The 20636-nt window shown below is 53.3% G+C and overlaps 6 protein-coding genes across 6 annotated transcripts in view; 4 read left to right on the forward strand and 2 right to left on the reverse strand.

Annotated features, from left to right (window-relative positions):
• Positions 1–577: 577 nt before the first annotated feature.
• ENH_00011690 (hypothetical protein, conserved) lies at positions 578–988 on the forward strand (the record flags this gene model as incomplete). Its single annotated transcript, XM_013578899.1, has 1 exon — positions 578–988. The coding sequence occupies one exon, from the start codon at positions 578–580 to the stop codon at positions 986–988; it is 411 nt and encodes a 136-aa protein (XP_013434353.1).
• A 4698-nt stretch (positions 989–5686) lies between these two features.
• ENH_00011700 (Rhoptry kinase family protein ROP35, putative) lies at positions 5687–7788 on the forward strand (the record flags this gene model as incomplete). Its single annotated transcript, XM_013578900.1, has 3 exons — positions 5687–6165; positions 6308–6411; positions 6881–7788. The coding sequence occupies 3 exons, from the start codon at positions 5687–5689 to the stop codon at positions 7786–7788; spliced, it is 1491 nt and encodes a 496-aa protein (XP_013434354.1).
• Positions 7789–8575: 787 nt separating this feature from the next.
• Positions 8576–10156, reverse strand: ENH_00011710 (DNA methyltransferase 2, putative; the record flags this gene model as incomplete). Its single annotated transcript, XM_013578901.1, has 1 exon — positions 8576–10156. One exon carries the CDS (start codon positions 10154–10156, stop codon positions 8576–8578), a length of 1581 nt encoding a protein of 526 aa, XP_013434355.1.
• Positions 10157–13739: 3583 nt separating this feature from the next.
• ENH_00011720 (growth-arrest-specific protein 8, putative) lies at positions 13740–16186 on the forward strand (the record flags this gene model as incomplete). Its single annotated transcript, XM_013578902.1, has 6 exons — positions 13740–14075; positions 14252–14326; positions 14555–14675; positions 14777–14942; positions 15223–15301; positions 15434–16186. 6 exons carry the CDS (start codon positions 13740–13742, stop codon positions 16184–16186), a joined length of 1530 nt encoding a protein of 509 aa, XP_013434356.1.
• A 1359-nt stretch (positions 16187–17545) lies between these two features.
• On the forward strand, positions 17546–18888 carry ENH_00011730 (hypothetical protein, conserved; the record flags this gene model as incomplete). The annotated part of the gene is made up of 2 exons (XM_013578903.1): positions 17546–17737; positions 18829–18888. 2 exons carry the CDS (start codon positions 17546–17548, stop codon positions 18886–18888), a joined length of 252 nt encoding a protein of 83 aa, XP_013434357.1.
• Positions 18889–19889: 1001 nt separating this feature from the next.
• ENH_00011740 (gamma-tubulin complex component 2, putative) overlaps positions 19890–20636 on the reverse strand; it is a gene marked incomplete at both ends in the record, with an annotated part of 7265 nt that continues 6518 nt past the window's right edge. The window contains one exon of the mRNA XM_013578904.1: positions 19890–20636. This exon is cut by the window's right edge and continues 692 nt beyond it. Coding sequence (XP_013434358.1) covers positions 19890–20636 — 747 coding nt within the window.

Raw genomic sequence — 20636 nt, forward strand, 5'->3', positions numbered from 1 at the left:
CAGCTGAAAGTGAAACTGAGTTGCCTCCAGTGCACAGCGCACCACAGAGGGAACAAACAAGCCACATTAACTGGAAATAACATGACGGACTAAGATGCGAAACAACTTTTTCGTTTCAGTGGCATGCGCCGCATCTGGCAGCCTTCCCTGCCACCTACGGTCCACTGCCCAGACCGCTGGCGGGGATTGCCTCAAAGGCGGCTTTCCTTGAGTGTGCTGGGTGTTTAAGCCAAAAATGCCGAGTCACTGGTTTTAACTTGTGTTTGAACTATACCTAATTCTCTCTGTAGGCCGTTTGCTGCAGCTGTAAAGGCCTGGATGGCAACCCACTCTCACGTTTTCTTAGTTCTCCGGAGCTGCACACTTTTGGGGGCTCCTTACCAGTGGTTTCTTCCTTCCAAACGTTTTTGATCGTGAGACCGAACAGTTGGTCTTGTTTTCGAGGAATTAAAAATAAACTTCATTGGAAGGGCACACGTGCACTTCATGAATGTGAACCGCGAGCCACTGTACGGCTGGGTTCGACTTGCCCTGCTCTTGGCTAGTTTTTCTGTTTTGTTTAGACATTGAGCCAAATATGACGGACAAGAAGGAGCAGCTGTATGCTGTTGACGACATACTGGCTTGCAAGAGAGTGGGGGGGAAGTTCTACTACAGGATTCGGTGGAGTGGCTATGGCGCGGCTGATGACACTTGGGAAGGGAAGGAGTGTTTCACCGCAGGTTCTCTTTCCCACTTTCGCCCAAGGCTTAATGCACTTGAACAGCTGTGGCTTAACTCAAGTTCAGGCAGTACCCGCCAGCAGAATGCAAAGAGTAAGGCGTCTGGCACAGGCAACAGAGACCGGCGAAAAAAGAAGACACTGAAGAAAAAAGAGGAGGCTACAGCAGCCAGAAAAACCAAACCAGCAAAATCAAGCAAGGCAGGAAAAGGTAACAGCGGAAAGACCACACGCACGGAAGGAAGAAATGAGAAGCGGCGGCATTAGGGATGCTAGGACGTATAAGTATCAACACGGCTTCTCCTCACCTGAGGAACTATACATCTGAAATGCACATTCCACATTTTCCGTTGTTTTTATAGTTTCGCCGCATTGGTTGCGGGTGGCGTATCAGTATCAACACGGCTTCTTCTCACCTGAGGAACTATGCATCTGAAATGCACATTCCACATTTCCCGTTTTTATAGTTTCGCCGCATTGGTCGCTTGTGAGTTCAGGAATCGCGGTGCAGCACCGCATGCAATATTTTGGCGTTAGCGTCTAAGCTTCGGCATTGTGCGTCTCGGCAGCCACATGGAAAGAATGCGCTTGACAAAGTCATTGCGATTGCGCTTTCAGTATTGCATACAGAGAGAGTATTAAACGAACCTGCGGTTAGAGAGACCCTCGGCTATGGAGCATTGGTGACAGAGGCATCCAGTCTTCCCGTTAAGAGTGTTCACGCGCTAGAGGACTTTTAAGGGCGTAGTACATTCTGAATCTGCTCAGCAAAGACTCAAGGAGAGAGGCGCACATTAGCTGCGTAGTAATGGAGGGATATGGAGTGAAGAGCAATAGACGGGAGTGGGAGTGGTTGGTTGCTTCTTCTGGCAGCGTTTAACTTCCGTGACCGCAGAGTTCGGAGGATTTTAAGGGCTTGGATTTTGCACTTTGAATGGCGAGACAGGATATTGATATCGGGTTCTGTGCAGCACCACTATCACAATGTTCAGGGGCGCTGCTTTTTTTTCAAGTTGTGTCCGCTGCGAAACACTAACCAAACGCGGCATTACTTCCATTGAAACTATTCCTGTGTCCGCTGCGAAACACTAACCAAACGCGGCATTACTTCCATTGAAACTACTCCTTTGAGCGAACTGCTCTTCCTGGGCAGAAGGCTCGGAAGTAGCATGTGCGGGCGCGGACTTCGAGCACGACAGAAAGGGAATGCCGGGTGTTCTGTTTCGTTGAGGTTACGGTAGAGAAGAAGACCAAATTTACAGAGGCTGTGCCACCTTTGGGAGAGGCAGAAAAGGAACGCCAGGTGTGGCGTTTCGTTGAGGTTACGGTAGAAGTGAAGAAGAACAAATTTACAGAGGCTGCGCCACCTCTGGAATGAGTGCACTTCACACTTTTCTCGTGCGGATGAATACTGTGTGTCCGCATTCCCTGCCACCAGCAGAGTTTGCCAACTTCCTGATCGGTCGTTCGCAGGAAGTACATCCTGGGATTGCCACCAGTGTGCATTGTTGTGGCCTTGCCGCGGGTCCAAAGAATAAATCGTGGAGCCAGTCGAAACTGCATAGCAGAGGCTGACCACAAATTGAAATGCCGAGCGAGAGAGGCGCTGCTCGCTGCACTGATGGGGTGGTGGTGTGACAGACGATTTCCGGTAGTGAAAGGCAGATCACAACGAGGATGAGGATGGGGACGGAGACAAGAACTGTATAAAGGATGCCTGATGGCTCCTCCTCTCATTTTTTCTTGAGCTGGTTGCGCTTGATGCGTACCTTCAAAACAGTGCCTGAGGTGAGCAGGCAGCAACTGTTAGGACCAACTCTATGTGTTGGCTGCACAGGTTTAGGGAATCTTTGATGTCAATTCCAAGCAAGTCTCGTGCCTTACTGCTGTAACTAAAAAGGCATGTAGTCCGTTAGGACGGTTTGGGGATTCATTGTGACGTGGTAGTGCGTCCTGCTATGGCACCGGGGTGACGCATCTGGTGGGTGCATTAACCGAAGGACAGTCTCTTTGAAGCCCTCCTCGTCCTTGCAGCTCGGCATGCTCATGAGAGCCTGATGCAGTTGACACCGTTTCCCCCTATGATTTATAATCAAAGGCGAAATGTCTAATAGCGGTCCGCTAGGTACGAGGGGTGCTTCGGTCAGTGACCGAAGGCCCCATCATGCAGAGCAGGTGCACATTGATTTATGCAATAGCCTGCCCATGATGGTTGCTCAACGCCAAGAAACCTTTGCCAGCATTCAAAGAGCTGGCAGCATTGCTGACTGTAACGCAATTCTTCTATGTGTACTTTCCAACACGCACATCGAAGGAAAAATGATTCTGCCAATTCAAGAACGTCTAGAAATTGCCGAGTGCCACAACAACAAAATAATACTACGGACTGCAGAGGAGACAGTCCTCTGAGATGTAGCTGCGTCCTCGCTGGCTCGACATGAAAGCATTGGATAGACCGCTAGAAACACACCGGATGACGTGGCCACTCTCTTCCGGCGTGGAGGTGGATACCTTAGGCATTCTCCGGGTGATGTCGATGAGCCATGGGAGCGCATTGTAGCTCTGGGAATAAAGCAAGAGGAACGCAGGAACATCCGCGGATTGGCGATTATTGCATTTCTTGTTTTCCCCCAAAGTTGCGTCTTCGGCCAGTAGCAATAATAACATGGCCGCAACGCTTTTTGGCTGGCGCCTTGACAACAGGCAAATATTACACTCTCCAAACTGATTCCCAGAATCACTTGGCAAATTCGTGGCTTCAAGCAAGGCTCAGCCGGCGACCGGCGATAACGAGATTCATAAAGTAGCAAGCAAGGGACCCATTGTTGGGGCACACAGAGAAAGTAATAGAATGGCCGCCGACCAAGATTTTTTTCTGGACTTTGTTTTGGTGTAGCAGTGTCAGCGGGACCCTATGCCACCCGCAAAATGCCACAGCTGATCATACGCGTAGTCTAGTCGTTCTATCCGCCGCAACTGTCTGTTCGTAACAGCATCTTGATGACTCTCACCAAAGAAACAGTTCTATTAGATAAACCTCCGAAGCTTTAAATTGGCTTGTATGTTTTTGACCTTTTAAATGCATTCGACCCTTTACGGAGAGAGAAGCGGCGGCGTTTGTCTTCATGAAGCGGGATCTTCTGTAAATGAACAGCTTCCTAGCAGTCCGGAGGCTGTATTTGGCTTGAAGAGAATAAATAGATAAAAAAGAGCCGCCTAAATGCATGCGGCTGATGGAGGTAACAGTGTTACACATGTCGCGATGGAAGATACATACCGGTATCAGAATATAGAGCTCATTTTTGAGAGATCCTGTATATCTTACGTAGGTTTGTTTATGCTCACTTATTAAAGCTGTTAGAATACTATATCTATACCCCCTTATTTTCAAAGGCTAAGAGGACGGGAAACACGGGCTACAAGAAGAACTGAAGGGAAAATTAACATTCGGCGAAATGACGTCTTACACTTGGAAAGCCTTGTCGCCCCATGGCCCAAGACTCAGCGCTCGATAGGCGATTGGCCACTGACTGCGGAGGCCTCTGCAACAGACTGCCGCATCTAATGGAGTTTCTAAATATGCTTTTCACAGCTACTGTTTCTAAATATGCCTTTCATAGCAACTGTAGACAAGCTCGCAGCGAGGGCCCCCCATACTTTGTCCTTCTGCGGCCCCAGTTCTTTTTAAATTCTTTTCAACTTAAACTTTTGGGGAGATCAACCGGTTGAAGGAGTCCGCCACGAGTGGCACACAACTTCTCGCCATTGGCGAATCCAAGCAATGGCTGGTGCACGTAGCGATCCTAGCAGTTCCAAAGGGCGGCTTCTCACTACATACTTCTGTAATACATACTTAATTATAAGGGATCACTATGTGGAAAGAATAACCCCGAAAGCGAGTCAGCGAACTGGAGCGAAGCGGCTACTTGTAAAACGCGCAGTCACACGCGTACACCCGAGCGGCGGAACGGCGCGGCAGAGCAGCCCGTCTGCAGTTAGCCTTCGGCTCTGATTCGATATAACAATTTTATTTGAAGTACACAACAGAAGATGCAGAGCTTTGGCTCGCGCGCAGCTGCACGTTCCGTTCTAATGTCGAGCCTAGTCCAGATCTCTTTGAACGGAGCGACCGCGGCGGTTGGGAAAGCTGTTCATCTTTTTCTCTTCCCGCTAATGCGCCTGGCGAGTCTGGCCTTCATCTAAAAATGACTTTCGAGCCTTTTTAGCGAAAGGGGAGCAAAATTGCGTAGGATTGCTGCGGGGAGAGGGGGATAGAAAGGCCTTTGGGGCTTGCGTAGAGGATCGGTAGACTCGGAAAAGAGAGTAGCAGGGTACAATAGGAACATAATTTAAGGGTGTTAGCTGCTTTAAAAGTAATTACTTGTGCTCAAGGTGAAATTGAACCTATCTGATTGGGGCGGAAAAGCCGAAGATGGCGCAGGTTATTTGTGTATAAACGCGAACCATTGCCAGCCCTCATTGCTGCGGGGGCAGGGAAGGGGACTCGTTTCTGAAAGGTGGGCCGAGGGCGAGGAATTTGGCGGAGCCCCATTGGATGCTATTTCTAAATCGCTTTATATTACTTTTTTGCCTTTCGGAGTAGCCCTGAAGGCTCACCCCATGCCCTCATTGCTGGCCAAACCTCCCTCAGTGACGGACCGCTCGCCCCCCCTGCGGTTGAGCTGTACATACAGCTGGACAGGCGGTGGGATCCGCAGCACTCCACTTCGGTTCGCACTTTTATTATTTCCGCAAAGGGCAGGGCAAAAGGGAGGGATGCGTTATGGGGAGGGGGCCTAATCCCTTAGCAGCTCTTCCCCCTCCCCTTCTGTGCCAACGCTTCTCTCTGGGCGATTTCCGTTTTTTCGCTGCGCCTCGATGCCCCGAAGTCCAGCTTCCCGCTGCATCTTCTGACGCACTTTTCCTGCATTTCGCCCTCTGCTTTCTCTCTCCGTCTCCGCCGCGATGAGCCTTCGCGCCACTCTCGCGGCGGCTCTCTGCGCGGGACTCTGCTGCAGCCTCTTGGCCGCGGGTTCTGCGGGCTCTGCTGCTGCGCCTGCTGCAGCAGGCGCTGCTGCTGCTGCTGCTGCTGCGCCGCCCCGGGAAGCAGCGGCCGGGCTCCCGCTGCAGTCCCCCGAGCCCTCCGCAGAGCCTCCGCCGCCTCTCAGCAGCTCGGGCCCTCAACACCAGCCGGCCCCCCCCGCTGCAGCAGAAGCAGAAGCCCCCAAAGACGGAGAGTCCAGCGGCTCTGGGGGCCCCGCAGGGGCCCCCAGTGCCGCGGGGGCCCCCGCGGGGGCCCCCGCCGGGGGCCCCTTGGCCGCGGGCCCCAACCTCCGGCGGCTCAAGGGCCACAGGGGGGGCCCCCGAGCTGCTAGAAACTCGCGACTGCCCAAGTCGGCCCTGCCTGTATCTCCCATCAGCACGGGCTGGGGCGCCTTCCTCGTGTGGGTCTCAGCAGCACTTGCAGTTTGCTGCTGCTGCTGCTGCTGCTGCTGCTGCTGCTGCTGCTGCTGCTGCGCATCCGCAGCAATTCCCTTGCGCGGGCCAGTTTGCTGCAGCGCGAGTTGTGTGCGTGTGCTGCTGCAGAGGGCTGGGGTCGCTGCTGTCCGCCGTGGCTCTGTGGCGGAAGACCAGCGAACTGTACCACAGCCCGCGCCAGGCCTTGCGCAAGGCAAAGATGCGAATCTTAGGTTTGTCTCAGCAGCATTTATTAAAGTCACTTTGTTCTAAGTTGAAGCAGTTGGCGCTGCTAAACCCTAATTCAGTGTTTGCCGTCTGCCACTCGCGCAGCTTTCAGCCCGCCGTTGCTTTTGCTTGGCTGCAGCCGCCAGTGTTTGCGCTTTCTCTTTCTTGCAAAAACTAAGTTGTGGTTTTGTTTATCGGTTTTGATGTGGGGTTTTGGAACAGCCGTTGCGTCGTGTCTGTGTTGCCGGTTGTTGCATGCGCCGGGGTGTACGTACACCCGAGTGTACGTACACCCGAGTGTACGTACACCCGAGTGTGCGTACACCCGAGTGTACGGTGTACGTACACCCGAGTGTACGTAGACTCGGTGTACGTCCAGGGAGTGTACGTACACCGGAATGTGCGCGTTTTGTGGCGTTTGAAGGGGAAAGAAGTAGCAGAATGTTGTGGGTTTAGGCGTGCGGCGTTGCGCAGGGCAAGTGCCGGCGTCGTGGGAAGACTACGTGCGGAACTTGCCGGTGCTGGACGAAATAGAGTTTCCGGAGTTGCGTCCGTTGCTGAAGCGGCTGGAGAAGAAGCCGGTGGTGTTGATGTCCGTGCCGAAGCCGCGGGCGCGGCTGGCGGCGTTCCTGGGGCTGACTGAGGAGCAGCGGGAAGAAGGCATAGTGATAAAGGGGAAGGCGACAGCGGGGTGCAGCGCGAAGGAAGTGGCCTTCGAGTTGTTCGCGCACGAAAAACTGGCCAAGGGGCTGCCGCTGTCGCTGCCGGCCCTGGGGGCCTTCAGAGACGTAGACGCCAGCACTCTGTACTTAGTGACCCCGAGAGCCCGCGCAGACGTCTCCATGTACACGCGGCGCATGCCCGAGAAGGTCAAGCTGCGGCTGGCCTTCGCGGAAATGGTCTTCGCGCTGTGGGGCATGCACCGGAAGGGGTGGGTGCACCGGGACATAAAGGGGTGCAACTACTTCGTGAGCCAGGACGGCCACGCGTTGCTGGCGGACTTCGAGGGTTTTTGGCGCAACGGCATGCACGCGATAATGTACGGAGAAGAAGTCGAAATTATCTTTACAGAACACTACATAGCCCCCGAACTCACCTTCGACGGAGAGTACCAAGTCTTCGACTTCAAGACAGATGTCTATGCCCTCGGGGTCACTTTCCGGGAAATGCTCGACTGGATGGGGGGGCTGCCAGTGCCCCACAGGGACTTGGCCGAGGATTTGATTCGCCACATGACGGACGCGGACACGGACAACCGCTACGACATCGAGCAGTGCATGAAGCACCCCTACTTCGACGGACTCAACTTCGAACTTGTCGAAAAAAAGATGTACGGAAAGGCATTTGAGGGGACTTACCAGACTCCCTACAAGTTCCTGTGACCCCGCGGCCCCGGCGACGCGCAAGGCCTGCTGGCGACTCTGCTGCACCTGCTGCTGCACCTGCTGCTGCACTTGCTGCGCTGCTGCTGCACTTGCTGCACCTCCTGCTGCACCTGCTGCTGCACTTGCTGCACCTCCTGCTGCACTCGCCCACGCAAGTGCTGCTGCGGACGCTGGGGACACAGGTAGATCTGTACTGCGCACTGGCCACTCGCTGCAGCGCTGCTGCTCCCATGCTGCACCTCTGCTGCATGCGTGCTGCATGCGCTTCCGAGCCGCCGTCTTCAAATTCAGTGGAGAGTTGTCAGGTTAGTTTGAGCTGGTTAGAGGTGCTTTAGGCAGTAGGCGGGCCGCTGCTCCGGCCCTCCCCGGGGCCCCGCCGGGGCCCTGCAGGGGCCCCCGAGGGGCCCCCGAGGGGCCCCCAGGGCCCGCAGGCTGCAAAGTCCTTTGCAGCCTCGGGGCACGCGGCGGCCTATTCCGGACTTGTGTGTTGCCATTTGAGGCCAGCTATCTGAATCAGCCAATACATCTTACGCAAGTCTACTCGCCCAAGCCCAAGATCTCACAATGTAGGGGTTCTCACCCTTAACTCTTCAACCCTGAACCTTTTTACTCTTTTTTACTAGAGTTGAGCGCAAGCTCCAAACAAACTTCTACTGCCTTCTTCCCTTTTGCTGCAACTGGCGCTGCACCCGCGCCGCTCGAGCGAGCGACGGAGAGGCTAGTTGCTGAGCGAAGTAGAGCGGCCTACGTGCTGCTGCAGCGCGCCTGCTGCAGCAAGTGCGGCCTACGTGCTGCTGCAGCACGCCTGCTGCAGCAAGTGCTGCAGCAGCAGCGCCACAACTTTCACGTTGACGGAGTTCCCCACCAGGGCTGCCTTCTTTCTAAAGGGCAGCGAAGGGGGGAAAGAAAATGTTTCCGGAAACCCGTGAAGTCGCAGCAGCTCACGACTTGAAAAGAAACGAACTGAATCGCCAGCTCGCAAACGGCGGAATCGATGACGCTCCAAGGTGTCCGGACGGAGCACTGCTGCTGCTGCTGCTGCAGCTCCTGTTGCTGCAGCTCCTCCTGTGGTGACTGCTGCAGATTCGACTGTGCTGCTGCTTCCTGCTGCGGCTCTGGATGGTGCTGCTGCTGCCCCTTCTGCTGCTGCTTCTGGGCCTCCTGAAGGCTGATCTTCTTCGCAAATAAGCAGCAGAGGCCCTCCGGAGTGGAGGTTTCGCCCGTAGCCCTTAGTAAAGGTGCCGCACGCCGTCGAGCTTGGGCTCACGAGCTCCAAGCGGAAGCCGTTGTTGAACTTGTGCTGAGGGTTTGTGTTCTTCTTTTTCCTTTGATTTAACTCCATTTCCGTCTCAGTGCTTTCTTCTTTTTTGTTGAATTCTGAATTCGCTGAGTCCTCTGCAGCCCCGCTTCCCCCCTCACCGCTGTCTGCCTGTGCAGCATCTGCTTCCGATTCAAGAAAGCGAGTCAGTCGATCCGCAGGAACCCGCAGCGCCTCCCACTCTGCTGCAGAAATATTTTTTTCCAAAAATTCGCCAACACAGCGCAGCCTGGGAGCTGCGCCGGTGGCGGCGATCTTCGGATTCCACTCAGCATTCAGATCTGGGGGAATTAGCTGCAGCCCAGCAGCCCCCAGCGCGCTGACTTCAGGGGTTTCTGGCGGCGCCTGCTGCGGCTGTTGCTGCTGCTTCAGGCCCATCTGGGGCTGCTCCGGCTGCTGCTGCTGCTGCTGCTGTTGCTGCTGTTTCGGGAGGTCTGTGTGCCTCGCTGCGAGGCAGTAGTAGCGAACTCTCGTGTTTGGGATGCCGATTTGCGTGGGGGAGAGTAGAAAGTGCTGCACGCTGTAGTGCTTGCGCAGCAGCACTCGCTGCATGCACTGCCAAGTGTCTGAGCCTTCAAAGCCCCGGACATTTTCCAAGAATATGAACTGAGGGGGAGAGGCGCAGCTGTCCAGGAGCTGCAGCAAATGCAGAAATCCCGTAGCCCGCCCGTCCTGCATGTCCAGCTTTTTGCCTCCCCGTGTGTAGGGCTGGCAGGGGGGAGAGAGCAGCCAGAGCTGCGCCTTTCCATCCACTTGCTGCAGCGAGAGGTGTTCGATGGAAGCGCAAATGGGCTTGCTGCTGAAGTTGTGTGCATACACTCCGTTTGCTGTTGCGCTGATGTCGTAGGCCGCCACAAACTCCGCAGCAAAACTGCCAATCCCGCTCTGTCTCAGAGCCTCGCCAGCCTCTACCAGACCCACGCGGAGGCCCCCTATGCCGCTGAAAAACTCTATCACCCGCAGGGGGCCCCCCGGCCAGCGGGGGCCCCTCTCTCCAGAGCCGACCCCATCACTGGCCACGGGACAACTTGAAATAGATTCTGACATGCAGTGTACTGGGAGTGGTCCCTCGAAGGAGCAATGGAACGCAAGAGTTCAGCTGTAAAGCCTGAGAGCAAAGCCGAGACTGGCGCCAATTCTTAACAATGAGACGGACGAGGCAATTGCTGCTCTCGTGTTACATTTTCCCCACAAAAACATCAAAATAATGTTTCTTACTCGCTAGAACTCTCAGTCAACCCGTGATTGAGCTTTTATTCTGAGTTTCGGCGCTCGCTCGAGCCCTGAGGCCTCAAGCCCTGTGACCCTCTCTTCTGATATCACAACTCCTCCTCCGTTTTTCATTGAATGCACAACAATCCGATATGTTTTATTTTAACGAGTAGCATGCAGACGAAACAGATGCTCTGAGCATCAAGAGGGAAATAGCACTGCTGTGGGGCCGTCCAAAGGGTCTCTTGGAGTAACTCCACCTAGCAGAAGGAGTTTCATTGAATGTGTATTTTCCTGACAGACTCTGGATTGAACTAAAACTCCAACAAGTCCACTTTGGCAGATTTCTGTCCAGCTGCAGCATAGGGTACTCCCACTACACGGCTCAGTGGAGGTGTAGTGAAACTTCTAAAAAAATCCATGCAAATCTGTTCCAGTGGAGTCCACGAAGTTGACTCTAGTGGACGCTTTATTTCCTCCTACACCACAGGTGGCTTTGCTCTTTGGCTGACTGATTGCTAATTGAATGCAAGAGCCTCTGCTATGCGGAGGGAAATGAGCATTCAGCTAAAAGTAAGGAACCCCAAGGTGGATAAGGTGTTGAAATGCCGATTAAAAGGACCTTTTGTACGATCCAATTGTCTTAATGGCCGCCTCACGTGGAGGCCCCACACTCGCGGTGTGCAGCAAATTCTGGGCCGTTCAAAATGTTTGCCTCTTCGACTCTTAGTGCTTCTTGCTACTGTCCATTAGCAACACAGGCACAATGAGACTGGCTCTTACAGTACCTTAAAGCGCTGCCGCTTAGTATCAGCCTTGCTATTTAACCTGACGAGCATTTGCGCTTTTGGCAGAGAATTGTGTGCAAAACAGAAGTAATTCGATCAAGAAACACCTGAGAATTAATTGAACGCAATTTGAAAGAGCCAATATTTATGTTTTATATCCTGAAATAGACACCGCAGCGCTTCTCATTCAACGAAGCTCTACTGACTAACCTTTTCAAGTTTGCATCAGTCATTTGCACAGCTCCATACATTGTATCTTGGGGTAAAACTGCCCTAACACTCGATCTTGTCTCGGAAAAGTACTTGATAGACTTTTAGGCTCTTCAGGTGCGTCGTTGGCCGCTAAAATGTTGGAAATCACTACCGGATCCGCTGTTGTGGCCAGCTGCCAGTAAAGCTGGAGGACCAGTGGTGTCTCAAAAGGATATTTTCTCATGTATGAACAAGACGACTGCAGAAGTGAGCTGAGAGAAACCAAAGAGGCAGTATGGGGCACTTATTGCCGGTGGCAGCATTCTGGCGTTTGCAGAAAAAGCCCAGTGGCTCTTCATATACTGACTTCATAGGAATTTTATCATACTTTGGGTAGTTCACTCGACTAAGCCGATGATTTGCTGCGCATTCATATTTACTTGTGTAGCAAGACAGAGTTGCCACATGTTCACAATACAGATTTTACAGTGTAGAAGACAGAATGCCGTGGAAATGCTCTCCGCTTTCCTTGGTCTGTCCTTCACTAAGCAACGCGTAAATGGACTCAAGGTGTTCAATGCTTTTCCTTCATTTGCAAGATTGCCCTGAACTGCGCATTGTTGTTCTCCCCTGAATGGCAGCAAATCCAGCAGCTGCAGCTAGCTACTGCTGCTCGTCGGGCAGGGACTTGGAAGGACAATAACGCCTTCCATCGTACCAAAACTGACTTTGTACAAGTGCTCTATTACATTGCTGTGTGACAAAGCTGAAACAGGTGGGTCGGACAGAGAACCAACAACTGCTGGACTAATCACAAGGCTCAGCAGCCAGTGTAGGGTAAAGCATCGCGGACAAATAAAGTAACGCTGATCAAATAAGAGCTTTGTTACATTACTGCTGCAACGAGGAGTTGGTGCAACGCAGGTTCTACTTTGTCAAACTAAGACCCAGCTGAGCAGACTTACGCACACCTAAGCTTCCAATAAGTGGAGTGCTCAAATGTTTTGCTTTATGTATCCCGGTAAAACTACATTGCAAACAGGCATGCCTCTTCGGAGAGCTTGTTGGTGGGGGAAGGACTTAAGCCTGGTACATCACTGCACGAGGGTGTACAGCTCCGGTGACCCCGGAGTTTTTGGGAGTTTCAAACGAGCTGCACTGGTACGTTGCCACAGAAAGTTCTGAACTAATTTAATAAAACGAGTGCACTGGTTCTCAGAAGCTCTCGCTCGCCATCCGGGGAAAGCATTAGTGGCAGCCGATAAGTTGCCCACGCTGGTCGACAAGCACGTGTAGAAACACCCAGCGAACACAAACAGTAGACTCCTATTAAAACCAGAGATACATGAACAGTGACGTGACGCAGCACAGAGCCTAGACAGACTCAAACACAGAAACTTCATTGATCATGCTCGCACCTGTGGTGTGCACCTGACCGCCTCCTTGACACCAACACCTTTGCTATTTAGTTTTCAAGTTAAAAAACACGGCAATATCCGCAAAGGTACGCCGAAATTTCCAGTTGGAAAAACTAACATTGCTTCGCTAGGAGCTGCAACGGCGGTGCATGCAGCCAACGAGCACAGTGGAGCTTTTGGGGCTTGCTTTAAGAACAGCCCGGCGAATGCCTGAAGTGTTTTGGTTGATAAATTAGCATAATTACATTACTTGTTCCTATATTTTACGCTATTTTGTGCAATGAATTCGTGTTGGAGGGCTCCACGTTAGCCGATGCCTCCATACAGCCGAGAGCTGATTGCTTTAAGGCCATTGGTCTATACGATTTGTTTATTGCGTGCTTGTCAGTACAGCATGCTTGTGACAGACACACATGCCTCATGACTGCCGCCATATAGCATTTTAAGCCCAGCAACAGCTGGAGGGCCACAGAACGCTGCAGATTGAACAAAACTTTTGTGTGAAAATGTCAGCAAAAACTCAAGAAGCAGCGAGTAAATCATCCCCAGGTCGGACTGGTTCACCACATAGACGGATCTAGAGGTGTTCCTGTTCTCTATGAGAGAAGACTAGCGGGTTCTTTCCTCCTGAGCCTCGTATCCTTTCTAGTTCGTAGCCGTGTCGCGTAAGAGCTAGACTTCAGAGATCACTTCCTTTTACTTCTATTCTAATATGCAATTAAAATTACAGTTGATACGAGCCTTTTGGTTTGCCTGATTTGCCACTAGATGAAGAATCGCCTGAGCAGGAGCGGCTCCGCACGCTGGCGGAACTGCGAGAGAAGGCGGAAAATGAAGTAGAGAGCCTGCAGGCGCTGCTTGAGCAGACGAGGCGTGGCAGGATAAAACTGCAGCTTGAAGTAGTGAGTTAGCGGCACTATTTCATTATCTGCTGGCTGTTCGGTGCACCGCATGCTACAAAATAGTCGTTCTGTCTTGTCCAAAGAGCTTGTTTGAAACGTGAGGGGGTCCGCGTAGGCAATGCTTGTGAGAATTCGGGAAGCGACGCAAAGATGTAGTCAGAAACTACAACTGACACTTGAAAAGGAAACTGGGGAGGCTGCGATGGAAGAAGCTGCACACATGGAGGAACTTGCCGCTTATGACACACAAGCACATGTCCTAGAAGTTCAAGCAACCTTAGAAGAACAAGCGCAATTCAACTCCACCCAGCAGCTAATCTCCGCAGCTGACAAGTATTTTCAGGAGTCTTTGGCCGCAGCGCAACTGAGAACCAAAGAATTTAAAGCCATGTCTATAAGAGAGACTGAAGAAACGAAGCAGGAAGTCGAAGCCCTCAAAAAAACACTAGATCAAGTATGTTGGAACCAGCAGAATGCCCTGAACGGAGCCAGTGAGCACAATGGAGTCCTCCTTATATGCACGTAGCAAGCGCTGTTGTGCACTTTAGTTGCAAAAGCCGTGGACCTGAAGTGACCTTCTGCAGCGACGATGACCAAGAGGTCGACTTGCGTTATTTCTGGCCTTCACAGCACTTAAGCAAAATAAGGGAAACATTCGAAAAGAGCACGGAGGATTTGAAGCTGCAGTGTGAAAGAGAGTTAAAGGTATGTCGGGGTGAGTATTTGAATGCAGCATTTACCGTTCCATATAGAGGCCAGAACACAAGGCTTTCAAGATCGCATCCAGCGTCTTAAGAATGTTTTAAAAGAACTGAGAAACAGGTGTTTTTTAATTCCCTGCATGCTGGCAACAAGGATTTCGACTTGGTGGATATTTCGAGGCTTACCTTGCATCTTTAGTGTTCCTCGCAGTGCGGCGCTTGCTGTATTCAGGAGCTCGAACAGTCTTTGGAGCTCCAGGAGCGCGTTTCTATCCACGAGGTGGAGGAGTCGAAGAACTGCCACATGAATAAACTGAAGGCATTTAACCAGGAAGCTATCAGCAAGCTGAAGGGTAGGCCGTTGTGCCACAGACTGCAGAGAACCTAATTTCTACGGCTTGCGTGGACTGGCTCAAGCAAAACTGCAACTGCTTTTCAAAACTGCTGCGACCAGGTTATTTCGAAGAGATTACTAGAGATAATCTGCAGCTGGTTAAGAAACTACGTGCTGAGAACGAACGAACAGCTGCAGATAACAAAAGGCTGAAGAAAGAAATAGACTATATGGCTGCTCAGAATGCAAAAATTCGGGAGCCTCTTCAAGAACAGGAGGCCTTAAAGTGAGAATGCCTCAGCTGAAACGAGTGCAGGACAAATCCGTCGAACAAAAATCAACACGTTGAGCAGGCTATTTGAACTTCAGCTGCCTCCCCTACACATTTTCTGCATTTCCATTTGATAAATCGTGTTGGCTTTCTGGCTGTTCTGTCCATTTGAGCATGGCACCATTTCTTAGCTAGAGAAAAGATTTCGTATTCCCCTGAAATTTGCTTCACAACTTGAAATAGTTGCGTTTCTTGGAAGCTTCTGGCACCTGTGACATTCCCTTTTGCGTTCTAGGGCTCGGCTGAAGGCGCAGCTGCGCTTTGCAGAAAAGGACAGGCTGGTTTTACGCAACCTTAAAAGGAGAAATAAAGAGGTGAAACACTTGCCAAGGAATGCAAATAGCTCGCTGGCGCAGAAGTGTTCCTCAGCATCACCCTCTGTAGGACATCGGTGCAAATGGGGTTCAGATTCAGTAGATTAGGCCAGCTTGCCTCGTGTTTTGCAGATGGAAGAAAACATAAAGAACGTTCGTTTGCAAATTCGGGAGCTGGAGCATCAAAAGAAAGTCATCGGCCGCACCATCGGGCAAATGCAGCAAAGCATCCGGCAGCTGCAAGAAGAAAACAGCGGGGCCTCAGCAGCTTATGGAGCTTTGCTGAGGCTGCAGGCGACGGAAACTCTGGCAAAACTGGAGTCGAGCTTCCGGCAGATACAGGAGTCGCAGGCTAGCGCTCACTTCCCTCCAGAAGCCTCCAAAGCCGTTTGCCAGATGATCCAGCAAGCCGTTGCAGACCACAGCTGCTGCGAGCGCGACTTAAGAAAAGAACTGCGCAGAAGCATCGACGCCTACAATGACATGGTGGCCTTCATGCGGCACCGCCTGGAAGAGCTGCGAGTGCCTCAAGTCTACATAAAGGCCGAGTTGCTGCCGCAGCCGGATGAGCCAGCAGCAGCAGGCGAGCTGGAGCCCCCAGCGGCGCCTGGGGCTTCCCATGAGCCCAGCCTTGCAGTTTCTCGCCAAACTTCTGGCCAAAGTTCGGAAGAAACGGAGGAAATGGAAGATAAAACGGATCTCGAGGGCCTCGCCGGAGGCGCAGCTCAAGAACCGGAAACAACAAACTTGAACTGCTCAGCTCACCCCGCTGGATGGCTGACTACGCAGCCCTGTGCACAAGGGGCCAACAACATCTACCTAAAAAAAGCGACACTGCAGCGATTTACAAACAACGCTGCATGCATCTCGAAATATTTCCCTTAACGCTACCTGCTCTTCGACGCAGCTTCACTGGCAAAGGTGCTTTCCTCAAGAACTGCATTAATGGCGCCGCTGCTGCTTGTGTTCACTCGTAGACTTTATATGAAACAAATCCGTTTTAGCTGCTTCTGAGACCTCAAGGCTTAGGCTGGAGTCCATATAGTGAAGTGCATGCAGAGTCACAAAGGCGAAAACCACTAATAGAAAAGGCAGAAGGCCCCGTCAAACCCTAAACAAAGCCCTTTTCCCACAACGAAAGGGAGTAGACTGCTCTGTGAAGTCTCTAGGGGCTTCAGTGAGGAGCTTTCCCTCAGAAGGAGGCCTGGGTACAGCCCCAGGGGCCCACAGGGGCCCCCTGAGGGTCACTTCACCTTCGCCCACAAAGAAGATTAAAGTGCACTTAGACTGCGCAAGGCAGCAGCACTGCAAGCTGCATAAACAGGAGACTTAAAGCTGGCTTTCGGGAGCAGGAGTGGCTGGGAGGGCTTCGCGTGCTAATTAATAATTAATTAATAAAGCCTTTCTTTGTTATGAGCCGTCACTTATATAGCCGGGCGCGCAGACCAGCCGTGGCCTTCTGTGCGAGCCTGTAGGGTCCAGCAAGCGAAGTAGCAACGGCGTGCAGGTTCAAAGTAAGCAAACCCAAATCTGCTGAAATGTTCTGCTTTCTCTCGGACTTAGGCGAATATTGCGATCTGCTGCTGCGGGAATGGCCCACCTCCCGGCCTCCCTTAGCTTAGTTTAACTCTAATAGAAAAGATATGGCTCTGCAGAGTGTCTTTCTTGCAACACAGCGAGCTGGCGGTGTGGCGGAAACTGAACAGTGGCAATGCAAGAAGTTGAACGGCGCGCGTGCCATCCCACTGCGCGTGTTGTGAGTCAATTTTGAAGACATGATGAGAGTAATTCACTTAAATTCTATTAAATGGTAATTAATTAGGTCAGTTTCATCAGAAATGCGGACAGGGCGATCAGCACAGGACGGCGACTTCGGGTAAGGTGAATCTGGCCAGGACTGCTAGCTGCTGTACCACGGCGGCTCCTGCAACGCAGTTACGCGGATCCATAAATAAATTTAATATTATTTAAAAAAGGACAAACAATAATAATATTATATTTCAAGTAGGAAGCTAACAGGGGCTGCAGCGGTACGCCGCAGGGCCCCCTATCCGCAGGCATGCAGACACTGCTGCCTTAGCCTTCTGAACAAATAAAGTCTAGTAAAGAAATGCGAAGACAGAACAGCAATTACGCATTCATTGGGATCCAAGTGGCCTCTGCAACCCTTCCTATTCCTTTTCAGTGCTGCGGAGCAGCAGCGGCTACAGCAGCAGCAGCAGCAGCAGCAGCAGCAGCAGCGCCATGTCGCTGTTCTTGTCCGGGTTTGCCCGCGCGGGGGCCCCCCTGAAAGCTGCAAAGACCCTGGGGGCCCTTGGGGCCTCCGTGAGGCCCTTTGCGAGCTACCAGGGCCAGAAAGTGACTTCTGAGCAGCTGCTGAAGAAGAACGACGAGTGGCTCATCGAGGAAACCAACTTCTGCCTTGGACGCGTTGTTGTGAGCATGCTTGCTGCTGCTGCTGCTGTTGCTGCTGTTGCTGCTGTTGCTGCTGCTGCGGCTGTTACTGCTGCTGCTGGTAGACCCCGGGCGTTGCTGGCGGTGCTGCTGTTGCTGCGGTTGCTGATGCTGCTGCGGGCCGCAGGGCCGCCGTTGTCGAGGCTGCTGCTGCAGGCGCTGCTGCTGCTGCTGCTGCTAAAGCTGCTGCTGCCGCAGCTTTGCACTGTTGGTGTGGTGGCTGCCGTTTGCTGTGTCGCCGTGCTGCTGCGTTGCTGCTGCTAGAGCAGCTGCAGCGGCTGCAGCAGTCGCTGCAGCCAGTGCGTTTCAAAGAAACGGACGACCTGGCGCACCGCGTGCTGCACCTCATGGACGCGCAGCTCGGCAAAATGCACACGAGGCTCCGCGACGGGACTTGCATTCCAGTGATGGGTCTTTACATTCCCTGCGTCATGGACAAACCCACGCCCCTCCACCAGTGCCTCGTCCGCTGCTGCTGCTGCTGCTGCTGCTGCTGCTGCTGCTGCTGCTGCTGCTGCTGCTGGGCTGCTGGTGGTGGTTGTGCTGCTGCTGTGGTGGTGGTGGTGGTGGTGGTGGTGGTGGTGGTGCTGCTGCTGCTGCTGCTGCTGCTGGGCTGCTGGTGGTGGTTGTGCTGCTGCTGCTGCTGCTGCTGCTGCTGCTGCTGCTGGGCTGTTGGTGGTGGCTGTGCTGCTGCTGCTGCTGCTGCTGCTGCTGGGCTGCTGGTGGTGGTTGTGCTGCTGCTGCTGTGGTGGTGGTGGTGGTGGTGGTGGTGCTGCTGCTGCTGCTGTTGGTGCCTCTGCTGCTGCTGCTGAGGGTGCTGGTGTTGCTGATTTCGCTGCTGCTGCCCATGCTGCTGCTGCCTTGGAGTGGCTGCCGCTGCTGCTGCTGCTGCTGTCTCGCCTCGCTGCTTCGCTTCGTAGTGCTGCTGCCTGTGGCTGCGATTTTCTTGTGTCAGCAGTTCTTTCTGCTGCTTTTCCTTTTCTCCTTCTTATATGTTGTTTATCTGCTGCTGCTGCTGCTGCTGCTGCTGCTGCTGCTGCTGCTGCTGCTTTGTCGCTGGCTCTGACCTGCAGGAAACGCCGCTTTTGAAGTACACCTGGGACGAGACGTACACTGAGGCATTTGACGAGTGAGTTCACGCTGCCTTGCAGCTAGCTAGCTAGCTAGCTAGCTAGCTGGATAGCTAGCTGGAAAGCTAGCTAGCTAGCTGGCTAGCTAGCTAGCTAGCTGGCTAGCTAGCTAGCTAGCTGGCTCGCTAGCAGGGGCTCTGCCGAGCTGGCCAACTGGCGCAATAGACCCTTTACTTGGCTCGGGCACTGCAGCGAAATGGCTAGCTAGCTAGCTAGCTAGCTAGCTAGCTAGCTAGCTAGCTAGCCAGAGGTCGACCTGACTAGCCAACAAGGAAGCTGGCTAGCTAGCTAGCGAAGGGTCTAGCTGACTGGCACGCATGCTAGCTAGTTAACGAGCTAGCTAGCCAAGGGTTGAAACTGCCAGCTAGCTAGCTAGCTAGCTAGCCAGCTAGCTGGCCGACCGTCTCACCGGGGCCAGCAAACCAATTTGCCCATGGGCCCCAGCGGAAGAGTGCTGCGGATAACTGGCGACTAGCTGCTGCTGTTGCAGCAGCAGCAGCTGCTGTTATTTCTGCTGCAGCTGCTTCAGCTGCTGCTCCGCAGCGCTGGCGCAGCTGGCCTTGGCTAGCTAGCTAGCCACAGCTACTACTCAGTAGCGAGAGCTAACAGGGAACAGCTAGCTGGCTAGCTCTGCTGCTGCGCTGAAGTGAATTGCCAAAGACTGCTGCTGGCTAGGCAGCCATCGAGGAAGCAAAGTGGCTAGCTAGCTAGCTAGCGAAGTTACTAGACAGCCGCCAGGCTAGCTAGCTAGTTGGCTAGCTAACTAGCTGGCTAGCTAGCTAGCTAGCTAGCTAGCTGAGGGCGAGTTTAATTGGCGGCAGCCTCGCCGCGTGTTCAACAAGAGGGAGCCGCCGGCCTGCCTTCAGGTGTCGGCGTAGGTAACTAGCTAGCTAGCTAGCTAGCTAGCTAGCCAGCTAGCTAGCTAGCTAGCTATTTATCTAGCTGAGTGGCTACGTAACAAGGTAGCCAGCTAGCTAGCTGCCAGCTAGCTAGCTAGCTAGCTGTCACTGGTGCTGAAGGCGTCGGAGCATCGCCTGGGCCTGGGCTAGCTGGGTTGGCTGCAAGGGAGGCAGCTGCTGCTGCCGCCGCTGCTGCAGCAAGTTTTGCTGCCGCTGCTGCTGCGCTGCAGCATCTGGCTCCAGGTCACTTTGCTCAGTAGGAGCATCGCTCCAAGCTTCTTCTGTTGCTGCGTCTGTCTCTACCTCAGCAGCAGGTGCTGTTCTTGCTGCTGCTGCTGCTGCTGCTGCTGCTGCTGTTGCTGCCGTGTTGTGGCTGTCGTCGTCTGTATCGGAGCCGCTGACGAAGCTGCTGTTGCTGCTGCTGTGGGACAGGGGGGGCCTTCTGCTGCTGTTGCTGCTGGGCCCAGTGCCAGCTCCGCGCTGCAACAGCTGCTGCTGCTGCTGCTGCTGCCCGAGACTGTATCTGCTGCTGCTGCTGCTGTAGCCCCTGCCAGCTGCTGTGGCTGCTGTCGCGCTTCTGCTGCGAGAGCAAGCAGCTGCAGCCGTCTCTGCTGCCCCAGTGGCAGGCCTCGGAGGAGTCGGCCATGTTGTCTTGCTGCTGCTGCTGCTGCTGCTGCTGCTGCTGCTGCTGCCCTTTAGGCCCGAATCAAATCCACGAGATGAAGCAGCTGCAGCTGTGGCTGCTGCGCTCGCAGTTCGCTGCAGTGTCGATGGACCTGCTGTTCTTGGAGCCCTCGGGAAGCGGGGCTGCTGCGGCTGTTGCTGCTGCTGCTGCTGCTGCTGCTGCTGCTG

Source organism: Eimeria necatrix, genomic scaffold (assembly GCF_000499385.1).
Source record: "Eimeria necatrix Houghton genomic scaffold, Enh_scaff135, whole genome shotgun sequence".
In the NCBI taxonomy this organism is placed as follows: Eukaryota; Apicomplexa; class Conoidasida; order Eucoccidiorida; family Eimeriidae; genus Eimeria; species Eimeria necatrix.